Consider the following 24,905-nt stretch of genomic DNA (forward strand, 5'->3'; position numbering starts at 1 on the left):
AGTTAAATGCCAGAAACAGAAAACAGAAGCCAGGTTCCAAAGGAGAGGAGGAGCCCCAAAGCAGAGGAGTAGCCCTGAACACACATCAAAGAGGGCCCAACGCCTGGAATCAAGTCCCGACCAGAAACACTGAGAGGGGAGTGCTGTGCCCGGTACTAACTGTGTGTCTTTCATCTAGAGATGCTCTACATGAAAAAGCATACACTCTCATGTACTTCAAATATCTATAATCTAGTTTCAAGTAGGAAACCCTACTGTAGCCAGTATGAGCAGCAACAAGCCTCTAATTCCCATAGGAATTATCTTGTATAAAATAAAGCATATAGTAACTGAACCATACTCCAGCCCCAAATGTATGAAAACATTTTAAGCCAATAAAGTGATGTCTTTATGCAACGCAGCACTAGGCTTCCACTAAACAAACATCATTATTCTGCCTCTAAATGATGGTATCTTTCTGGAGTTACATAATTACTGGTTCTGCTTCAAATTTATACAAGAATAAAACAGCATACTAACGGAGACTTATTTACTACACCAAACCATTTAAAACTATAGATCACAGTTTTATCTATTCTTGAGAAAAAGTGACCTCCCTTTCATTGACTATGTATACTAATTCTCATCATAAATGTCCACTATTATATGAATAAGGCATAATTAGTCACAACTCTCCTTCAAGTCAGTAAGGAATTTGGTAAGATCTTTAGAGGGCATTTGATCACAAGAACTAAATCTGGCAAGTCTGAAATATAAAAAAGACAGAAAAATAATGTGAGCGTTCTCTGTGAAAGGTCTTTTGGCCTAGGTGCAGAGCAAGGCTGCCTTTGTTACACGGTGGTTGTCAGGTGTGGAGTAGGTACGCACATGGACTAAGCAGGTTTGATTTTTCTGGCTCCAGAAGCTCTAGGGAACTAAATGAACAGAACACACAGAGCAAGATGAAGCTGCTCTAGTCTTTCAGGAATAGGGTGTAGTTGGGTCCTGGGATCAGAAATTCAAACTTGACTAGATTAATGATGTCAAAGCTGCTTGGATTCTCTAAATATATTAAAGCACTTTGTTTTTCATGGAAATTAGCAAATCGGCCTTTAACCATTAGGCTGAATCAGCTAAAACTAGAAGAGAAAGGCTATGCATCTGGTCCACAGGTAGAGAGGGGCTTTGAAGAAAGTTGGTAATAGTGACAGTAACAGGAATCAAAGTAGAACAAGGACCTTTAAATAAAGGGAAGGAAATGAGAGGGAAAGAAGACAAATTTGAGCCTCAACATACAACTTTCTTCAAATATGTGGCGAAATTTTCCTTTCAAATGTTTATAATCTTTTTTTCAAGACTTTCCTAACAATCCTCACTTACATAGAATCAAAGCACTCACAAAAAATACTGAGTAAAATCATCTCAATTTGTACTTTAGATACTAATTTAAAAGGGACATTGATATGGGTGGGGTCCAGAAAGTGAGTTTACATAATAAATATTTTATTTAAATAACTTTTAAAGACTCACCTGTAGGCTTAACTGAATAAAACCCAATGGCCTCTCCTTTCTTCCACAGAATCTTAGCATAATCAGTACTGCTATGACACAGGAATGGGATCTCATTTCTCTCCATTTCCTGCTTTCTATAAATAATTCGATTCAGAACATACAGAACCACTCTCTCCCCAAGAGTTCTCACCTACAAAGAGAGTCAGACACCAGGCACAACGGTTATAATGCGCACCGACTGAGAGATGCAATTTACCTCACTCCCTGGTTCCGCATCTTGTACTGACATTCAAAGCATTCTGAATACATTCAAAATGACTTGTAAACCATTTTATTATCACAGAGATGAGACCAAGTCATTCACACCAATAACAATCCATTTCTATGGATACAAATTATGCATGAAGTAATGCTTCGCAGCAAAATTCTAAAATGGGCAAGCAGGTTTCCAATATACCAACGCCCAGCATCTCCACTTTAGCGGTCAGTGTTCTCTTCTGGCTTCCAACTGCCCAGATCCCAGGTCTTCCCAAACTCTAACTGCAGCCCCCAACATCTCTAGTGCGTCACCTCTTTCCACCCATTTCAGCCTACACACACACACAAAAAGTAAAGAAAATAAAAGGGACAAAAGCTTAGTGTTACCCTGAAGACTTTAAAAACAATCATCTCATTTGATGAGGAAAGCCATAATTATGCTCTTGGGAAAGGCATCTGTCTCATCCTTTCCAGGTAAAATGGTCATTTAACAGTCATGTGTTTGTTATGCAACTCTCAGGAATACCTGTCTCCCCGCGCGCACACACACACACACACCCCTCCACCAGACCAGATGGGCAATGACGGTGACACCAGGGCAGTCTGATGAAAACAAAACTTGGGTCAATCACAGAATGGAAACAGATCCTCACCTCCTACAGGCAGCGCTACACAGTCACAGGGACCCCCTCACCAACTGCCTGACACTGAACAGTGGGCTTTTCCCCACAGATATCTGTCACTGCTAAACACAAGAGTCTAGCCATGAAATCTACACGCCCGCCCCAACTTTCCTTAAAGAAAAACAAGAATGTCTAATTAGGGGAAGGGAGAGAAAAAAGCATTAGGCACACACACTACTACCAAAAACCTCCCTGGAAAGAGATTTCCAATACCAAACACCACCTGAAATGACCATGTTCACCAGCTTACAAGGTAACCCATGCCTTCCTTCAACAGCTCTGACCAGCATGAAATTCATCCTCACTTTGAGCTGAATGAAATCTCTTTTCCATAAACTATACTTTGCTTGATATTCTGGACCACAGAGTCTACAAATATTTGAAAACAGCCATTATATTCTCCTAAATTTCCTATCAAAGCTGAATGCAGAAAAAGACTAATCTAATATGATTTTGGGTACTCCTGCCATTCCAGTCTTATCCCTTGAAATGGCTTCAGATCCCTAATATCTCTCTGCATGTCAGCAGATACAGCTACTACAAATATAAACTGAAGATATTGATATGATAATGGGGCTTTTCTGTATAAACTTAAGGTCTTTATTAGCTTTCTTTCTTTCCTTGATTTTACTTCTAATTAACTAAAGCCCAATCTTTTTCATATGTGCTGCTGTTTTAGTTTGATCTTTATGGTACACAGTTAATTTTTTGAACTCATAGATATTATTTTACCTTTTTCACTAGTTTATTTTCATGTTAGATCCTTTTCTTTCTTAATTCTGCCTCTACAGATGAGTTCTCTCTTCCAGCACTGTGGCATAATAAGCATGCCAACTATGTCATCTTCTAAGTAACTGACAAAATGATGACGGGGACAGAAAAAAGACTAAGTTTTCCAGTATGCTACTGAGGACCTCCTCTCCACTACACTGTTTGGAACACTGAACGGACCACCCAAAACGGCCCTACTCATAAGCAAGTTTCCTGGTCAGTCTCTCCTAGAGACAGAGAACCTAAGCAACCACACAGAGAGAATAAGCTTTTTCCCACCCAAAAGGAAAAATCAGAACCTGAAGTTGATGTGGGTAACTCCAGATCAATTAAACCACAGGTTCTCATTCCTCCTCCCTCAATACTCAATCCCTACTCCCTCACATTAAAATCAAGGAAGCCCAATTTGTGTGTGTCAGTTTCACCATAACAATGGAACAATGAAAGGGTATAATATCACCAGGTATCCTAAAATGGAGAATAGCCCAGCAACTTCAAAAACTATCCCTGTTTATGGGAAACACATCGTGAAATGGTCTCTTAAGAAACACTTTTAAAACGACAGGGTCTTGTTACCTGCTTAAGCCCCTCTCTAGAAGGAACAGATGTTTTCACAATATCATCAATAGCCCACCACTGATCAGCAAGGTAAAGTGCCACAGCTAAAAGAGAATAAATGATGGTTAACATCGAAGTCTTAAAGTACATGATATTACTAATTTGTAGGTTTTTAAGGATACTCTTAAATATATGCATACTTTATAATACAGTGTGGCAGCCCCATTTATACTATCTTATTGTATTTCGCTCACTAAATATTTAACCAACTGAGAAATTTTATTTTCTTAAATTTACAGTTTGAAATAAGCTTTTCTTTTCCCCCCCCCAAATCCCTTCATGTAGCTATCTTTTAATAAATTTCTAATTGTTTGGGGGGGGGAATTCCTCAATTTATAAAGATTAAGCAAAATAGAGACCTGTGAGTGAGTCCTCAGGTGCAAAAAGAGCAAGAACTTTCTGGGTCTGATCTCCACCATAGAGAGGTACAAAGCCTACATTTGACAGGCTAATAGGAATCTGAAATGACAATTGATTAAACATTAGTGAAGAGCTGGTAAAGAAAATATCAAAAATACCATGTTTCTACCAAAAGTTTAAACATACATTAACACTAATTGCATAGTTTCTTTTCACAGAGGGTATTTCTAGCCTCCAGAGGAAAAAAAAAAAGACCAAATGAGATAGACTTTGCTTTTGCAGAAATTTTATTAACTTGGTAGAAAAATGAAAGTATTTCAATAAATATCACTGTGCTCTAGCTATGCATCTGAATAAAAACAAAACATGATATGCTCTATAAAATGATTTAAAAATTTTTATCATCTGTTATTTAGATCATTTGAGGAAGAAAAAAATTTCATTTTCTAGTAGAAGACACTAGGGTATTTTTCCCCTGAGATATATACAATACTTTAAATCTTTTCTGCCTTCAATGAATGAAAGCTGCTCAGTCGTATCTGACTCTTTGTGACCCCATGGACTGTGGACTGCCAGGCTTCTGTGTCCATGGAATTCTCCAGGCAAGAATACTGGAGTGGGTATTCCCTTCTCCAGAGTATATTCCCAACCCAGGGATTGAACCCGGGTCTCCTGCATTGCAGTCAGATTCTTTACAATCTGGAATGCTAATTCCCTATTTATACATAATATTGCCTTTCAAAGAACTGTAAAATACTGATGTTGGAAGAAGCTAAGAATTTGTTAAATAAACATCATTTGCCAAAAGAAAAACCTGAGGCCCAAAGAGGTTACAGAATTTGCCTGTCATCAAATTCACATCAGAATTCTAATAATTTTATGCTTAATGATCTATCAAAATATAGTCAGAAATTTTAATATTTTGGGAAAAGGAAGGTCTGTGACACAAAAAAGTGTAATGTAATGTTTTGCTCAATTTTTTGTTTCGTTTTTTAATTAACTTTTTTTTGCTGATTTTTATAAAAAATGTTTGTAAAACAATTTCCAAATCTAAAGTAGATTTAATTGGGTTAGCTCAAATATGGCTAACCAGTCATTTGATCATGCTGCTGTACTAACAAATGAATATTTATCCATTTTACTGAGAAGTCTTCTGATAAAATTTTCAAAGGTCATTAGTTAACACTTTAAAAGATAATAAAAGGATACTGACTTCATTGTAAACTCAGTGGAAAAGATTGATAAAAATCACAGCAGGATGCCTTACCGTAATATTGAGAAGAGAAAAACATTCTGGATTTTCAGGGTCCCCACACCTCAGATCTGACATGTAATCTTCAGCAGAATTTTCCAGTTCCTCATGACTGCAATTATCCAACATATCCACAGGGAATGCCATCCTCTTTAACAAACAACATGGGACAAAATGTTTCAGAGTATGAAATACTGTTTTCTAAAAAAAAAAAAGAAATGCTATCTTCCTGTACTGAGAAAACTTTTTATTGTAATAGCACAGCATTTTATTGTAAGGAGACTTCTTTTTTACTATGCCAAGAAAGACTACAACTTGAGCCTGCTGATTTAAATGTACATCAAAAAGAAAACTTAAACACTCATATTAAAAATAAGCAATGAAATAAGAATGCCCATGCACCTTTGGTTAATTAATTTATGACAAAGGAGATAAGCATATACAATGGACAAAAGACGGTCTCTTCAATAAGCAATGCTGGAAAAACTGGATAACTACATGCAAAAGAATGAAATTAGAACATTTTCTTACACCATTTAAAACATTTTTTATACCATTTACAAAAATAAACTCCAAATGGATTAAAGACCTAAACTTAAGACCAGAAACCATAACAGTCCTAGAAGAGAACATAGGTACAATACGCTTTGACATAGAGCACAGCAATACTTTTCTGGATCTGTCTAGAGTGCAAAGGAAACAAAAGCAAAAACAAACAAATGGTACCTAATTACACTGAAAAGCTTTTGCACAGCAAAGGAAATCATCAATAAAATAAACAATCTACTGAATAGGAGGAAATATTTGTAAATGTGATATGACCAATAAGGGATTAATATCCAAAATATCTAAACAGCTCATACAACTCAATGTCAAAAAAAACAAACCAGTTAAAACACAAGCAGAAGACCTGAATAGGCATTTTTCTAAAGAAGTCATACAGACGGCCAACAGGCACGTGAAAACATGCTCAATATCGCTAATCATCAAAGAAATGGAGTTAAAACTACAACAATATATTAGCTCACATCTCTAAGAATGGCCATCATCAGAAAGAACATGAATAACAAATGCAAGAGAAAGTGTGGAGAAAAGGGAACCCTCCTACACTGTTGGTGGGAATGTAAAATGGTATAGCCACTGTGGAAAACAGTATGGAGGATCCTTAAAAAGCTAAAAATAAGGAATTCCTGGTGGTCCAATGGTTAGGACAGAGCACTTTCACTGTGCTGGGACTGGGTTCAATCTCTGGTTGGGGAACTAAGATCCTGCAAGCCAATACCTGGGTATATAGCTGAAGAAAACAAAACCAGTAATTCAAAAAGATACATGCCTCCTAATGTTCATAGCAGCACTATCTACAATAGCTAAGATACAGAAGTAACCTAAGTTTCCAGATGAATGGATTAAGAAGATCAGATTTTTTTAATGTGGTATAATGGGTGGGTGGGTGGCTGTGGGTGTGGGTGTGTGTGTGTGTGGGTGTGTGTGGGGGTGTGTGGGTGTGTGGGTGTGGGTGTGTGTGTAATGCAATACTACTCAGTCATTAAAAAAAAGAATGACATTTTTTCTTTTAAAGAATAACATGGATGGACCTAGAAGGTAATATGCTTACTGAATTAAGTCAGAGAAAGACAAATATTACACGTTATATGTGGAATCAAAAAAATAAAACAAAAAATGAACATAACAAAACAAATTCACGGATACAGAGAACAAGCTGGTGTTTACCGGTGGGAAGAAGTAGAAAGGGACAAGACGGAGTTAGGTAATTAAAAAGTAGAAACTACCATGTATAAAATAAGCTACAAGGATATACTGTTCCATACAGGGAAATGTATGATTATAACTTTAAATGGGGTGTGTGTCTGTCTGTCTGTGCACACACACACAGTCATGATCTACTTTTTGACCCCTTGGACTGTAGCCCACCAGGCTCCCCTGTCTATGGAATCTTCCACACAAGAACACTAGAGTGGATTGCCATGCCCTCAGAGGGTCTGCCCGACCCAGAGGTTGAACCTGAGTCTCTTGAATCTCCTGCACTGGCAGGCATATTCTTTACCACTGTATCATAAATGGAATATAACCTATAAAAACACCGAATCACTGTTTTACACATCTGAAACTAATACTGTAAATCCACTAGACTTCAATTGTAAAAAATGAATAATTCCTTAAATGATAAAACTAAATATAAGGTATAGGATATAAACACACATACATACAAATAAATCATCATATACCTCTCAACGTAAGAGTCGCTGTAAAAGGACACAGGAACTTTTCAGAGTCACAGAAACATTTACAAATACGTTTTGGTGATGGTTGAACAACCTTATAAATTTACTTTAAAAAAAATCACTGAAGTACAGCTGTAACAGGTAAATGTTTTTCAGTCACTCAGTCATTTCTTTTTGCGACCCCACGGACTGCACCACGCCAGGCTCCCCTGTCCTTCACCATCTCTCTGAGTTTCCTCAAATTCATGTCCATCAAATCGATAATGTCATCCAACCATCTCACTCTCTGTCACTCCCTTCTCCTCCTGCCCTCAATCTTTTCCAGCATCAGGGTCTTTTCCAATGAGTCAGCTCTTCACATCAGGTGGCCAAAGTATTGAAGCTTCAGCATCAATCCTTCCAATGAATATTCAGGGTTGACTTCCTTTAGGATTGACTGGTTTGATCTCCTTGCAGTCCAAGGGACTCTCAAGAGTCTTCTCCAACACAGTTCAAAAGCATCAAGTCTTCCGCGCTCAGCCTTCTTTATGGCCCAACTCTCACATCTGCACATTACTACTGGGAAAACCAGAGCTTTGACTTTACAGATCTTTGTCAAAGCAATGTCTCCACTTTTTAATACACTGTCTATGTTTGTCATGGCTTTTCTTCCAAGGAGCAAGTGTCTTTTAATTTCATGGCTGCAGTCACCATCCGCAGTGATTTTGGAGCCCAAGAAAATAAAATCTGTCACTGTTTCCATTTTTTCTACATCTGTCTGTCATGAAGTAATGGGACCAGATGCCATGATCTTAGTTTTCTGAATGCTGAGTTTTAAGCCAGCTTTTTCATTCTCCTCTGTCAACTTCATCAAAAGGTTCTTTAGTTTCTCTTCACTTTCTGCCATAAGGGTGGTGTCATCTGCATATCTGAAATTACTGATGTTTCTCCCAGCAATCTTGATTCCAGCTTGTGCTTTATCCAGCCTGGCATTTCACATGACATACTCTGCACAGAAGTTAAATAAGCAGGGTGGCAACATACAGCCTTGATGTACTCCTTTCCCAATGTGGAACCAGACCATTGTTCCATGTCTAGTTCTAACTGTTGCTTCTTGACCTGCATACAGGTTTCTCGGAAGGCAGGTAAGATGGTCTTGTATTCCCACGTCTTTAAGAATTTACAGTTTGTAAACTATCTCTCTCATGAATACAGCTGTTAAAAAAGGAAGCCAACAACCTAAAGGGGGTGGGGACACTAAAGATTTTTCACTAAAGTCAAGAAAAATAAGGACTTAAACTAATAAATAATATGATACATACTTGCTAATGCAATTAGTCGAGAAAATTAAAACTTCCCTAGTGGTTAAGAATCCATCTGCCAATGCAGAAACAGAGGTTCAATCCCTGGTCCAGGATGGTTCCACAGGCCATGGGACAACTAAGTCCACATACTGCAAGTACTAAGCCTGAGGTCTAGAGCCCACGAGCCACAACTACTGAGATCGACACACCCTAGAGCCCACGCTCCACAGCAAGAGAAGCCACTGCAATGAGAATCCCAAGCACAGCAACTAAAGAGGAGCCCCCCCTTGCCACAACTAGAGAAAGCTCACGCACAGCGACAAAGACCCAGCACAGCCAATAGTTAATTAATTAGTTAACTAAAAAATTAAAGAAAAAAGCAATTAGAGGCATAACAACTGGGGACAGGTGCATGGGTTAGGGGAAAACGAGACTATCTCTACCCCAATTTGCAAATAATACATTTAACTGAAAAACCAAAAAAAAAAAAAAAAAAAAACCCAATGGAAAAATTATTCCAAATAATTAAGAAAACGTAGTAAAATGGTAAGATATAAAATTACATAGAGAAATCAAGCCCTCATATATATAATAATAACCAGTAAGAAGAAACAATAAATGGAAAGTCCAGGACTTTTTAATAGATAGTACTGTTTCACTGGTCTGTCTTACAATATATTGAAATGAGAAATTAATTCTGCCCATTCAAAAAATATTTATTTATGTGGCTGTGCTGGGTCTTAGCTGCAGCATGTGGGATCTAGTTCCCAGGCCAGGGATTGAACCCTGGCCCCCTCATGGGAACTAAGAGTCTCAGCCACTGAAGTCCCAATTTTTTTTTTTTTTTTTAATTTAGAGGAAAAGTCACTGAAAAAATAAGGTACTTTTCTCTAAAGTGACCTTCAAATCTATTTTAATACAACAAAAGTATCATTAGATAAGGAACTTAATATATAATAGAAATGAGATAAACACAAAAAAGACATAAGTTAACATACAGTTAAATATATTTTTCTGAATTCTGAAGATATGTTAATGAGAGGAAGTTATTTTTTTAACCATAATCTGAAATATTGGTCCTAAGAACTTTAAAACCTAATGTACATATGACTGGGACCTTAATTTGTAAATATATATAATTTTTTAAAGTAAGCTGTTTTTTTTTAATTTTAAAAAATCAGAACCTAGAAATAGAACACTTAAATTCAACCCACCTGCTAGTAAATGTAAATGTCTAAATAAAAGGAGAAAGTAAGAAAAACTTGTGACACTATGAAAGCAATACCACAGGACTTCCAGCCAACTTGTGAAAAGGAGGAAAATAAAAACCGAATTTCAAGAGATAACCAAAAAATAAAAAAAGAGAGAACCATCAGGAGCTTATCTAAATAAGATGTTATAGTTAGAAAGGGATCGTAAAATACAACAGTAGTCTACATTAAAGGAAGCTTATTTGTTAGTGTGGCAAATCTTTGTATCTCTATCAAAGTTAATATGAAAAAGCAAACTAAGCAAATACAACAATATGTTCTATAGTCAAACCATCAACTATAGTGAAGAAACATGGGACTTCCCTAGGGATCCAATGGTTAAGACTCCACACTCCCAATGCAGGGGGCCCAGGTTCAATCCCTGGTCAGGGAACTAGATCCCACATGCTGCAATTAAGACTCAATGCAATCAAATAAAAAAAATTTTTTTTCTTACAAAAACTAAAAACATGAAATGGTCAACAGCAAGTGAAAGAAGCATAAGGAGGACACTAGTTAAAAGAATGTTAGAACAGTAACTGTTTTTGCTTTCCTGTAGACAAAATCCCAACTTTGTAACCAAGTAAAACATTCAAAGGCACTTACGTTCAAGAATAAAAGTATTCCTGGGACTTCCCCTGGAGGCCCAGTGGCTAAGACGCCATGCTACAACCACAGCGGGGTGCAGATTAGATCCCTAGTCAAGGGAACTAAGATCCCACATGCCAAGGTCAATTTAAAAAGTATTCCTCTTAAACCAACTCAAAAGACTCTCTAAAATATTAACTACCAAAACAAGGTGTGAATGAGATATTTAAATTTTTTATTTGCTAAGAGTAACCATGATGTAAAGGATAAAATATAAATTAATATTTGAAGATTACTTTTAAAAAAACATTTATTCATCCTAAACTATAAAGCCTATGAAATCCTCAACTTGATATATGAGATTATACATTTTCCTAATCAGCATTCAAATTTCTATAACTTAAATATTCACCTGAATATCAATTAAAAATATCTCCTAAATCTCCAGTAGTGCTTACCATTAAGAAGACACTGCTACAGATCAAAGGCAAGTAGAACATGATTAGTTGTAAAAAGAGAAATTAATTATCCTTTATTCTTAAACCTTTTCAAACTGATATTTTAAAATACAAAAAATAATCTCTTCTGGGTTTCTTTGTATTTTTAGTTAAAGATTATATAAACCACAAAATGAAACAATTCTGTTTTCCTAAAAGTCAATCATGTAAATATTCTGAAATTTGCATAATGAGCATTACCAGAGGGAAAAAATTTGGTTAGATGTTGTGATTTCCTTTCTCTTTTAATAACTAACTTTTATTAAGTGCCAGAATGTGTCAGAACTGTGCTAAAAGAATGTCATGCACTTTCATTCAAGCCTTGAGGCAAAGATATGTGGTGGACCCAATTAATATTCTTATTTTATAGAAAAGTAAACTACCTTGGAGATGTTAATCATTTCCCCAAAGTCACAGAGAGAGAATGGGTGGCAAACCTCAGACCCAGGCATGGACCTGACACCCAAGCCCATCCTCCAGAGCAAGTGAAACACTGGCTCTGGGTCACATTTATGACTCATTATTTTATAGTGAAAACCTTTAGACTTGGAGCACTAGAAATGTGGCGATTTCCAGATGCATCTGACTCGACTTTAATATTGTTCATTTCCCTGGTGGCTCAGATGGTAAAGACTGTAACGCAGGAGACCCGGGTTCGATCCCTGGGTTGGGAAGATCCCCTGGAGAAGGAAATGGCAACCCATTCCAGTATTCTTGCCTGGGAAATCCCATGGATGGAGGTGCCTGGTGGGTTACAGTCCATGGGGTTGCAGAGTCAGGCACAACTGACTGACCAACATTGAAAGTATTTTTTTTTATAACCTTTTTTGGAGACATGGAAGCATGACTGGTGGTTTAATTGCTAAGTCATGTCTGACTTTTGCAACCCGGTGGACTGTAGCGTCCACACTCCTCTGTCAATGGGGATTCTCCAGGCAAGAATACTGAAGTGGGTTGCCATTTCCTTCTCCAGGGGGAAGCATGACTAAATGTCCTTAAATCGACCATTTTTGTGGCAGCAAAGCTAGTTTGAAATGAATGTATTTCTTCTTCACTATAAAAGAAATTATTTCACTATTTTCTCTCTCATTTCACCTCCAGAGCATCTCCCAACAAACTTGTTATTTTTAAATATAGTTTAAAAACAACTATAGCATCATAGCTTTTAATATGAAAAAAATTCCCCAATTCCAAAGGCCCAAACATACACCCCTTCTAAAATATTTCTGTGTTTTCAAATCTGTCCTTAAATCCATTACTTTTATTACTGGTCACTCTCAGTGCTAAACTTTATTGGCTAAACAATCACTGATCAGTATTTTTAAAAGATGAAAGAACTATAAATCAGTAATAGCAGCAGGTAACATTTACTGAGAAATGACAACATACCAGACTTTAAAGAGAATGCTGCATGTAATATATAATGGGGTACTTCTATCAGCCCCATTCTACAGATGAAGAAATGGAGCTTTAGAGATTAAGACATGATCAATGTCACACCACTGGTGGAGCTAGAATATGAATCCAGACAAGCAAATAGACAGTCCACTGTAATTATTTTTTACTCAATATGCAAAATCAAATATCAAACTCTTTGTCATAAGAAATTTACTTATATAAAATATCACAACTGCACCTTGTTATTAAACATTGTATTCACGTATTACACCAGAAAGAGTATTTGTATTGGAATCCTGTGAGGATGCTCAGGTCAGTTTTGCCACTAGCCAGCTTCGTGACCCTAGGCAACTTACCATCTTAAGTCTTCTGTATTCTCATTGGTAATGTGATGCAACTAGACAGGATAATCCTAAGGACCTTTTCACCTCTAAAAGTTTCTGACTGTTTATTTTAAAAAATAGCAGTTAGCTTAAGACTATAAATTAGGAGACAGAGAAGGTTAGTAAGGTTTTGGAGAGATACAGCTTGCTATGAAAAACATCAGTGACTTCTCTCTCTTTTATTGTTGTTTTTAAGCTTCTGTCCTATGTTATATAACTGTAAGGCTGTCAGATCAAATTGTGTCAAGTACTTTATGCTCTGCCCATGAGATGAACCAAAAGGCCTAACTAGATTCTACATGAATGAGAAAGCTTAATGTCCCCTTAAGCAAACTAACTCATCAAAATTTTTACGCAGAATGGACAATGAAGTGTAGAAAGTGTCCAAATTAATTTATAAATTAAGTAAATGGCATGCTCATTAGTCCTGGATAACTTGTATAAAAACATAATACACCTCTTACATAAGAACATAAGCGGCCCACCAGCTATTTTATAGCCATCTTTTAATAATTCCATCCCCTTTTCCTGAAAAATTATGTAACAGTTTGCAAGAATGAATGTTCTTTAAGAAAGAAACTATGAGAAAGAGCTAAAAATCAAACGTTATTACTGTGATTTCCCCTCCTTTTTGAGGTTAATTACTAGATATCAAATATACTTTTTGTTCTATAATATTTTATTATCACTCTGAAGCTATACATTATAATTTCCAAATTATTAAAACTATACCTGAAAATAAGAATCCTCTTTGAAAGTATGTGGAACTTTTTGTATGATTATTTAATGTTCTCTCTTATTTCTTTTTTTTTTCCTGAATATCAGCATCTTTATTTTTTTTTTTAACATATATCCCCTCTCTTTTTAGACTCCCGCCCATCAGATATATTCTTAAAGCAAGAAAAAAATACATATTTTTAACTTGAGTTCCTAAGTTACTTCAAGAGTGTGGCTATTATTGAGGGCTTTAGGAGGAGGAGAAGATCCAAAGAATTATGGAGATTTTAGAGCTGAAAGAGTTCTTAGGAAAAAAAATAATGATCTCAACCAGTCCAAGCCTTGATCCTACCTCTGCTGATTGTTTCCCGAGACCAAAAATAGGTTAGGCATCCAAGTAACATAAAATCTGCAACGCTCTCAACCTTTTACACAAAAGGCTTGTTTCTGGACCTTATTATGATTCTCCCCTTGTCTCTTTTCTCCCCGCCATCATCATTTCCTTCTCTGACTAACTCAGGTCCTGTCTTACACATCAACTCAACTTTTATTCTACTCACCTTTTATCCTGCTACCCTCCTATCCTACATAAGGCCCTAAATCCAAGATAAATCTCTCTCCACTCTTAGAACTGAGTTTTCCAATATGACAAAAACGAAACCACTGAACAGACTGCTACAGTTGTCAACACTTAGGTGGGCTCAACAATGCTCAGAAATCCCTTTCTATCCTCTGAGAGAGGAAAAAGATTTGATTACAGGTAGGTAAAGATGCCTATAAATCTATGGGTAACGGGACAGGAGGTTAAATGTGGTTCATAGTAGCAGTAGTGTCAGTCGCATCCGACTCTTTGCGACCCCACGGACTGTAGCCCGCCAGGCTCCTCTGTCCATGGGATTCTCCAGGGAAGAATACTGGAGTGGGTTGCCATTCCCTTCTCCAGGGGATCTTCCAGACCCAGGGATCAAACCCGGGTCTCCTGTGTTGCAGGCAGATTCTTTACTGTCTGAGCTACCGGGAAGTCCTACAAACGTGGTTCGTATTTGTTACCTTTTTTATTTCACGTAGAGAACAAAAATCACCTTTTGAAGTCATAATCACTGAGCCAACATGGACTACGCACCTGATTCTATTTGAAATGTTTCACATGTATCCCTGATAGAGTTTTCATCTCCAATTCATGAAGCGGGCAATTTAATCATCTCGTTTGTCAGATGAGGAAACTAAACACACAGCAGCAGCATAACCTGTTCAAGGCACACTATGTCTGTGTGTGCAGACTCAGTCCGTGTCCGACTCTTTGCAACTGCGTGCACTGTAGCCACCAGGCTCCTCTGTCCGTGGAATTTCCCAGGCAAGAATACTGCAGTGGGTTGCCACTTCCTTCTCCAGGGGATCTTCCCAACCCACATCTCATGTCTTTTTGCATTACAGGCAGATTCTTTACCAACTGCACCACCTATAATAAGCAGCAAAGCTAGGATTTGACCCCAGGCAGTCTGGCTGTGAGACTGATCCTTTTAGTTACCATGCTGGGCCAGAAAGCACAGCACATTAGGACCCTAAGATGGTATAAGACTGCTCACACATACCAAGAGAAATCTTATCCGTTTTCTTTCTAAGAGTTTAATTCCTTCTTCACTTCTAGAAAAATGGTCCTACATCTAAGAAGTCATTTAAACATGAAGGTAATGGGTACTTGGCATGTTTCAGGACTTACAAAAGCAACATCCAGTCACATGGCATAGAAACTGATGCACTGGAAAGGCAGAGTGTGTAGAATACTAGTTAAGGGAGTGTGGTCTCAAGCCAAAACTGCCAGGGTTACTAGTTGGGTGAAAGTGCAAGTGCTGGCCGCTCAGTCGTGTCCGACTCTTTGCGACCTCACGGACTGTAGCCCACTAGGCTCCTCCATCCATGGAGTTCTCCAGGCAAGAATACTGCAGTGGATTGCCACTTCCCTGTCCAAAGGATCTTCCCGATCCAGGGATCGAACCTGTGCCTCTTGCATTGCAGGTGGATTCTTTACCGTCTGAGCCACCAGACTAGCTGTGTGGCCATAAGCAAATTAGTTGAACAGAGAGAGGAAAAGGACCTCTGAAGAAGGAATAAAGCTCAAAGTAAAAACCTTGAATATACATTAAAATTTTTACATCAAAAAACTCTGGGACAAAGTTTATATAACCAATATGATCCATAAGAAATAGCTTCCTTAATACAAAAGTTTTTAAACTAAGCAAATAAATAAGCAGGTGGCATAAACAGACAATTCATAAAACAAGAAAAACAAACATAAAAATGCTCAACTCAAATTTTTTTAAAAGCCTATTGGATGTAAAATATTGGTATATATTTATATGTTTGTACAGAAAATGATCTGGAAGAGCTCACATTATTAACAGTAGATATTCCTGGTAAAGGAGGAAGAACCAAGGGAAGAAAGGAGATTCCACATGGAGCCTCCTTCCTCAATCACTCACTGTGTAGTGTAGGCTCTCTTGGATGCAACTCTGACAAAATTTAGGTTACATGCCTGCATCCAACCTCCAATGGAGAAGAATGATTTGGGAGGTTCTATCTTGGGAAGACAAGCAAGGCTCATAGGGCTGACGTGGGACTCCTAAGCAAAATGAGTCAGACCACAAATACTAAACAACCACAACCAGGAATGGATGCTAAATCCTTATCTTCCTATCTATACACTTGGAGGAAGATACAGTGAGCTACTTACATTTCTCAGGTACATATGCAAAAGCCTAACAATAAATTAATAGGCGATATGTGAAACAGACATGTGCTTGTAACTGAAGCTTCCACTGATCCACCACATGTGGTTCTGCAGAAAAGAATACCTTTGCCTCTAGAACATGTCAGCTACCCCAGCGCATCACGACCCAGATTATGAAACACTGTTTAAAATCTCACAGGAGCAGTTTATAAACCCCAGGAGGGGCAAAATAAGAACTATTTAAATGAATACACCATAAAGTTTTGTCCTTCATTTCAACATTAGACAATCTTTTTTTTTAAACCTGGCTTCTTTACCATGAAATAGATTTAATTTTATAGTGCTTAAAGAAAATACAAGTTTGACATAGTAAATCTAAAGGACATGGGCAATTTTAAAAAACAGGAGTCTAAACAATATGCATTTGTTGTTCCTATCTTTACCAAATAATATCACAGAGATATGTCTCATTAGAACCATGAAGATAGATATTTTCATTTTAAAGGAAATACTAAAACAAAAACAAACCTTGGTTCTTAACGTTGGCTTACAACTTATGAAATATTCTGCTGAGTCGCAAACACCACTACCACCATCACCACCACCTCACCCCATTTCCTAATATTTTCACTACACAACAAAAAAACGTAACCAAGGGTTGCTGCTCCTTGCAGAGTATCACACCAACTTGAAAAAAAAAAGCAGCCTCCCAACTACAGGCTAAACACTCCACTTTCCCTTCCAGGCTTTCCCTTCCAGGCTTCTCCCACTCTGCACTGCGAGCCACAGCCTCATACACCTACTCTTGCAATCTTCCTGCAAACTCAGGTGTGTATGCTTAACAAGATCAAGTGAAATTGTTTTCTTACATTTCATTGGCAGCAGGCCCAGGGGAAAAAAGAGATAGTAGTAGCCTTCCTCTCTGGCTTCAATATATTTGTTGTTTAATCGCTAAGTTGTGTCCGACTCTTCGCGACCCTAAGGACTGTAGCCTGCCAGGCTCTTCTGTCCGGGATTTCCCAGGCAAAGAATACTGGAGTTGGTTGCCATTTCCTTCTCCAGGGGTCTTCCCAACCTAGGAACTAAACCTGCATCTCCTGCTTTGCAGGCAGATTCTTTACCACTGAGTGAGCCACCTGCCTTCAATACATATTACTATATAAATGAATGACGAATGACTGAACAAGTTTGCATAAACAAACCACACACTGGTGCTAAAACAAAGAACTGCCACAGATGAAATCCATGTGAAGTTCTGCAGCTAGAGGAAGAGCAATAGATGGTCTCTCAACAGGCAGAGAGAAGCGGAGACCCTCTAGGATGGGAATGCTAAAAGGAAGCCAGAAACCATGCTGAGAATAGCAAGTAGTTGGATTCATCAAGAGAGTTAAGGTATATAAAAAGTAGGGGCATGTACACTAGGAAAATAAATTGAGGACAGAAATAACAGGCCAAAAACACCAGATTAAAGAGTTTGGATTTTATTTTGCACACAGAAGGAGGTAATTTAAAGATCCTGAGCAGAAGAGAGACACCTAAGGCTATGGTTTAAGACAATTAACCCAGCAGCTGCGTGTAGGATGGATTAATAGGCAAAAATGAAGGGAGACAACTTGAGAAACGTATATGAGTTTCTTGCAAGTTCCTCATACATACTTCTTTTAATATACTTATCACAGGAGAGTGTGATTTACCTATTCTATCTTTTCTTCACCTAGTCTACCCAGCTCAGAACTCCAGAGAAGCATAATTTTTCCAAAAAAGTAGGGATGGATCAAATGATCTCTGATGTCCTTTCTAACTAATACCTTAGGTCATGCACGACCACTTAGAGGAAGAAGACAGGGAAAAAGGCACTTAATTTACAAAAGGTTGGTACCATCTAATGAATAATCATTTATTCTAACTCAAAATTTTTTCTGATGATGAAAGAACTATCATTTGTTGCTTGCTTCCCTTGCACGAGGCATTATGCTCAATATTCTACACATAATAAATAATTTATTCCTCAAAATGATTCTATGAGGTTAACTATTCTTACATACATTCTCCCAATGAGGAGCCTCAGGTGTGAAAATGTCAAGTTGCCCAAGTTCACGCAGCTGGTAAGTGGCAGAGTCAGTCTCTAAACTTAGGCAATCTCTCTCCAGGGGGATTTAATCAGGTCCCTACATCAAGATAAAAGTCAATATAACCCATAATTACCTGATCATACAAATATCATATATCAAGCATACTGTTCAGTCACTCATTAAGTGTTATTTTTTTGAATCTTGCAGTATCCTCTCTTCAGACTTTAGATACTTGTTCTAATCACTACGATCCACCTTCAGTTCAGTTCAGTTCAGTCGCTCAGTCGTGTCCGACTCTTTGCGACCCCATGAATCGCAGCACGCCAGGCCTCCCTGTCCATCACCATCTCCCAGAGTTCACTCATACTCACGTCCATCGAGTCCATGATGCCATCCAGCCATCTCATCCTCGGTCGTCCCCTTCTCCTCCTGCCCCCAATCCCTCCCAGCATCAGAGTCTTTTCCAATGAGTCAACTCTTCTCATGAGGTGGCCAAAGTACTGAAGTTTCAGCTTTAGCATCATTCCTTCCAAAGAAATCCCAGGACTGATCTCCTTTAGAATGGACTGGTTGGCTCTCCTTGCAGTCCAAGGGACTCTCAAGAGTCTTCTCCAACACCACACTTCAAAAGCACCAATTCTTTGGCGCTCAGCCTTCTTAACAGTCCAACTCTCACATCCATACATGACAACTGGAAAAACCATAGCCTTGACTAGACAGACCTTAATCGGCAAAGTAATGTCTCTGCTTTTGAATATGCTATCTAGGTTGGTCATAACTTTTAAAATGTTTACTACACAATGAATACAAAGCCAACCGTTTTAAAATGAAAGGGAAACTTAAAAGCTGACAAAACAAGAGATTCAGCTGGTACTAGACTCAATACGAATTATGAGCAAGTGGTTTTTTTCCTAAGTTAAAGCAAAATGATCCCACAATAGGGCTTCATTCAAAATTAGGAAAGGTGGACCTCAAGGATATATACTGTCACCACGCTTATTTAACTTTTATGCAGAGTATACCATGAGAAATGTTGGACTGGATGAAGCACAGGCTGGAATCAAGACTGCCGGGAGAAATATCAATAACCTCAAATATGCAGATGACACCACCCTTATGGCAGAAAGTGAAGAAAAACTAACGTGCCTCTTCATGAAAGTGGAAGAGGAGAGTGAAAAATCTGGCTTAAAACTCAACATTCAAAAAGCTAAAATTATGGGATCTGGTCCCATCACTTTGTGGCAAACAGACGGGGAAACAGTGACAGACTTCATGTTCTTGGGCTCCAAAATCACTGCAGATGGTGACTGCAGCCATGAAATTAAAAGATGCTTGCTCCTTGCATGGAAAGTTATGACAAACCCAGCGTATTAAAAAGCACAGACATCACTTTGCTGACAAAGGTCCATCTAGTCAAAGCTATGGTTTTTCCAGCAGTCATGTACCAATGTGAGAACTGGACCATAAAGAAGGCTGAGCACTGAAGAATTGACTCTTTCAAACTGTGGTGCTGGAGAAGACTCTTGAGAGTCCCTGGGACAGCAAGGAGATCAAACCAGTCAATCCTAAAGGAAATCAACCCTTTCCTTTAGATAGGTCGGATAGCATCACTGACTGAGTGGACACGTGTTTGAGTAAACTCTGGGAGATGGTGAAGGACAGGGAAGCCTGGCATGCTGCAGTCCATGGGGTCAAAAAGAGTTGGACATGACTGAGCGGCTGAACAACAATTAGGAGATGCAGAAATGGAAAAGGACCCCTGGCCTGTTCATACGTCAGACTGCATTCAGTCTTCTATTCCATCCTGAGGATCACATTTTAAGAAAACTACACTGAAATGGCATCACCGATTCAATGGACAAGAGTTTGGGTAAACTCTGGGAGTTGGTGATGGACAAGGAGGCCTGGCGTGCTGCGGTTCATGGGGTCGCAAAGAGTCGGACACGACTGAGCAACCAAACTGAACACTGAAAAACAATCAGGATGGCAAAGGATCTGGAAACAACAGTATGGAAGATGAGGAAAAGGAACTGGGGAGAAATCAGTGAGGGCAAGTCCTGTTGGACAAGTCTTAGAAAGAAGGCAAGAAACGTCCCTTCAAATATCTGAGGTGTCAATATACAGATGAAAATTTAGGCTTAGTCAACATACCTCTAAAGAGTTAAGAGAAATGAGCATTTCCAACAGTAAAATCTACCCACAAATGTATCACACCTCATGAAAATACAGATCAACTAATTAGCTCTTCAGAGAGTACCGTCAGTGACTGCCAACACATTCCAGTTCTGACTGGAGTAACATCTCTTCACCTGAGGCACAAGGACATCCGTCTTCATCTAAGCCAGTTCTAGACAGGAGAGCCAAGAGTCCACAGAATTCAGCTGAGTGATTATTTGTATATGCAATTGTAAAATCACAGGAATCATTTTATAGAACTACGCTTTTTGTTGTTGTTGCCGTTCTGAAAAGCTGCTCAGATACAAAAAGTTAGTATTCACCAAAGTTTCACTTCACTCAGAATCACCTCAGTTCTTTTTTAATGGTCTAGAAAATTTTATCAATAAATCTCCTCAGCCTTGAAATTAATTTCAAATACTTTTAAATATGCATTAAATTACAAAGCTAAATATCAATACTTCGAACATGTGGTTGCTTTTTGCTAAATATAGCTATATTTGCGACTCATATGCATATGTAATTAATAGAAAATAGGACCGGATATAAAAAAAAATTTTTTTTTACTTTTATTTTTTGGCCCTACCACACAGCATGTGGGATAGTTGATCCCTGACCAAGGATTGAACCCATGCCCCTGAGGTGGATGTGCAGAGTCTTAACCACTGGGCCTCCTGGGAAGTATCCAGATCTAAAATAAGACAGATTCTTATTCTGGGATCCACAAGAGCTATACGGGGGACTATATACATTACATTCAATTTTTCAAAACAACACTCATTTCCCCATATTAATACACAACTAATGAAAACCAAAAGATTTTCTTGTTTTTAATTTGAACTCTACCAACTCAACTCATTTTGGTTATACTTTATCTCATGATGAGCAAAAGCTCTGACTGACAAGTGGTAGAGAACACAATTTTAAAAAAGAAAAAGTCCTTGTTTTGAAATGTACCTCAAAAAAGTGCTGTATACTGCATGACTGTGGGGAGAACATAATAAAAAGGAGAAAAAGTTGAGGAACACTGAACTAGATACTTAAAAAAAAAAATTCTAATTTCACTGATGACAATACTAGTAGTAGCTCACCTTTAGGAATGTTACCACAAACTCTGCTAACATTTTGAGATAAGCTCTATTATAACTACTCTTACAAGGCAAGGTTCAAACATACCTATTTGGCTTAAATTGTGGAATTATACTGCCTCTGAATAATAACTACTGTTAACTTAAGAATCAGAATAAGTTCATCTGATATACAAGGGCCGGTTGATGTAAACTTGAAAGCATTAGTAATATGTATAAAGACTTTATAGACTAAATTCCTTATCAATAGTTTATTACATTATCATTGTACAACAAAAAGTCAAGTTCATTGACTTTTTCTCTATAGCTATTCACTGAAATTGGCTTCTCCATTATCACTATACTGATATCACTCCTCCAATAATAACCTCTCAATTCCCAAATTCAAGGGATTACTTTCATTTTACCCCTCTTGTCCTTATGACAGATCAGACCCAATTGACTACTGTCAAGTTTCTCTTTCCTTGGACAATACTCTCAAGTTTATTAGTTTCTTTCCTTTCTCAGTTTCTTTCAGCAACTGAACCCTCTTTCTCCTCTCCTGAATCCATAAATGCAGGGGTTCCCCCACATGCAATCTGGGCTGTTTTAAAAAAGGCAGTTTACTAAGTTGATTTGTTCTCAATACATATTAGCCAAAATCTCTGTGCATTTAGATTAAGGAATTTTTAACCCTCCACAATGTTGGACTATAAGCATCGTGAGAGTGGAGTTCGTCTTGTTTTTGCACCCCACAGCATAAGACACTCAGTGTGTGTTGAATAAATGAAAGCTACCTCTGGTGTAACCTAAAACTAACACCTCATCGGAAAAGCTAGTAACTAAAAGCTCTTTTTTTCTCTTTTTACTCTGTGCTGAACTTCCTGGCAAGAACAATGTCAATCCTCAGGGACCTATAACAGGTCCAGTCAGGGCACAGGCAATCCTTAAGTTCTCTAAAACAAGACTCATCTCTCAAGGTCCAAGGTCCCTTTCACCTAATTCTCCTCCAAAAAACATGTCAGCAGGGAGAGGCAGGACATTTCTGCTAGGGATGGTACATGAGGTGGAATCATTTATTTTCAGACAGAGTAAGTGAAAGAGTCTTCAACTAATCAGAAAAAAGTTTAGAGTGGATGGGTTTACAAAGTTTAAATAGATGACTCTCAAAAGCATCTAATTATAACATATTTTTTTCTCCAAATCAAAGTTAAGTCTTTTGTTTGAGGTATATTAAAAAGCTATTAAAGAAATTTGTAATGATTTGAATACTATTTAAAAGATCAGAGTAATCTGGAACAGGTTAGAATCTAAAATCCACAGGTAAAGCATCTTAGGTTGTAATCACTCAAGGAGTAGGCAATGTTGCTACTCATATAAGTTCCCTAAACCAATCCTCATCATAAATTCAGAGAGGAGTCCACTACGACAGCATACGAGCTTTCTGTGAAAGACTGATATTTTATCATTGTTTGTGCTGAAAGTCTTATCACAAATGGACCCTCACCACCACATTCCCTGGGCTCGAACCCACACTGGCCCCCACCCCACAAATCAAAACAAAAGAGACAAGCAAAGATTTTTAAAAACCAAAAACTTAAGTCTTGTCCATATACCAAAAACTTAACCTTGTGCATATTAGTTAATAAAAATCGTTCCTCTTGTAGGAGAAAACCAAAACAGCTTGCAAAGATAACCTGTACATCTTTTGTACATGCAAACAGACACACAAGGCACGTCAAACCCAGATCCATTTTGGTGAATTCCCTCCAGGGCCCAACTGTGTGTATTATGCAACAGCCACCATTCCAGGCTTTAATCCCTGTGATGCAGTGATAAAATACAAACGGCCAGAGTATAACCTACTAGGAACTTAAGTATATTTGTGAGGAGACAAATTAAAAACAAGAACTACCAAATTCTCAAGACCCTTGAAAAAGACAGGATGTGTTAACAGTTCTGAATCACAATACAACTTTTCCTTTGGGTAGTCTTTTAGCAACCTGTCCCTATCCCACTCAAGAATCCTCACACAAGAACGTTTTATTTGAGGTTTTGAAAGGATATCGCAAAAGAGGAAGGGGTCGTGGTTAATTTAGAATCTACTCCACATAAGACACTCAGACCAACTTCCAGAAGCTGAAAAGCCAGTGAGATACTTCATCTGAAGTAAATGTAACCCAGATCCCTGAGCCATAAACAATCGAAAGCTTCACCCACTGATTTCCTAGGGCACAGGCCTCAAAAAATTGCACAATGGGCTGCCAAGAACCAGAACAAAATTGCAAGACCTGTATTTTAGAAGGGAATCTATACAATACCTAATCCAAAAGTGGTTACAGGTAAGGAAGCTGGTCAGAGCATCCTTGCAGGCCACCTGCGTGGCGGAACCGGAACGCTCCCGCCCCACCCGCCACCAGGTCCGCTTCCCCCACGCCAAGGCCACCAGCCCGGACTGAAAGGTGGGAAAGGCAGGAGGGGAGCGGGCTCGGCAGGCGGCAGCGGGGGATCCGGCCGAGGCAGGCGCAGGAAGAAGGAGGCATTCCCTCACACAAAATGGTGGCGCTGGCGCGGAGGCCGGCGCACCTGGGGACGCACCGCACGGCCCCCGGAGGAGCCGGCCAGTCGCCCGCAGCTGGACGAGCGCCCCGAGGCCGGGCGGCCGGCGTGGGCCTGCGCGGCGCCCGAGCCCTCGGGGAGGCCCGCAGCTCGTACCCGCGTCACTGCCCGCGGCTGTGCGGGGCCAGGCGGGCGGGGCGCGAGGCCGGACCCGGCAGCTTCGGCCTGGGCCCGGGGACCCCAGCCCGGGACGGGCCGCGCACTCACCTCGGACGCGCCGCCGGAGCCGCCGGAGGAGCCCGGGAAAGGAGGCGGAGCCGCGGGAATGAATGGAGCCGGCGGCGGCTCGCCGGCGATCCCCGGCCGGGCCCGGGCCGCGCCGCTCGCGGCCCCCGGGGCGACTGCGGCCGCCCGCCCCCCGCCCGGGACACCCGGCTCCTGGTCGGCGGGCCGGCCGCAGCCCACCGTGCCCTCCGCCGGAGTGACGCACTCGCGCCGCAGCGCCTCCAGGC

At 39.2% G+C, this 24,905-nt stretch overlaps 1 protein-coding gene across 3 annotated transcripts in view; it reads right to left on the bottom strand.

Moving 5' to 3' along the window:
* The window catches only part of FAM169A (family with sequence similarity 169 member A), a 66,468-nt gene extending 41,729 nt beyond the window's left edge, over window positions 1-24,739 (bottom strand). For 2 of the 3 annotated variants that reach the window (XM_040262721.1, XM_040262720.1), the window contains exons 1-5: window positions 24,661-24,739; window positions 5,449-5,583; window positions 4,181-4,280; window positions 3,780-3,865; window positions 1,510-1,681 (exon numbers count right to left, since the gene is read on the bottom strand). In XM_040262721.1, coding sequence (XP_040118655.1) covers window positions 1,510-1,681; window positions 3,780-3,865; window positions 4,181-4,280; window positions 5,449-5,580 — 490 coding nt within the window. In that variant the 5' untranslated portion in view covers window positions 5,581-5,583; window positions 24,661-24,739. Of the gene's footprint in view, window positions 1-1,509; window positions 1,682-3,779; window positions 3,868-4,180; window positions 4,281-5,448; window positions 5,584-24,660 lie in introns of those variants that run through there. The other variant, XM_040262723.1, reaches the window with a different exon arrangement.
* Between the last annotated feature and the right edge of the window lie 166 nt (window positions 24,740-24,905).

This window comes from Oryx dammah, unplaced genomic scaffold, assembly GCF_014754425.2.
Source record: "Oryx dammah isolate SB20612 unplaced genomic scaffold, SCBI_Odam_1.1 HiC_scaffold_20, whole genome shotgun sequence".
Classification (NCBI taxonomy): domain Eukaryota; kingdom Metazoa; phylum Chordata; class Mammalia; order Artiodactyla; family Bovidae; genus Oryx; species Oryx dammah.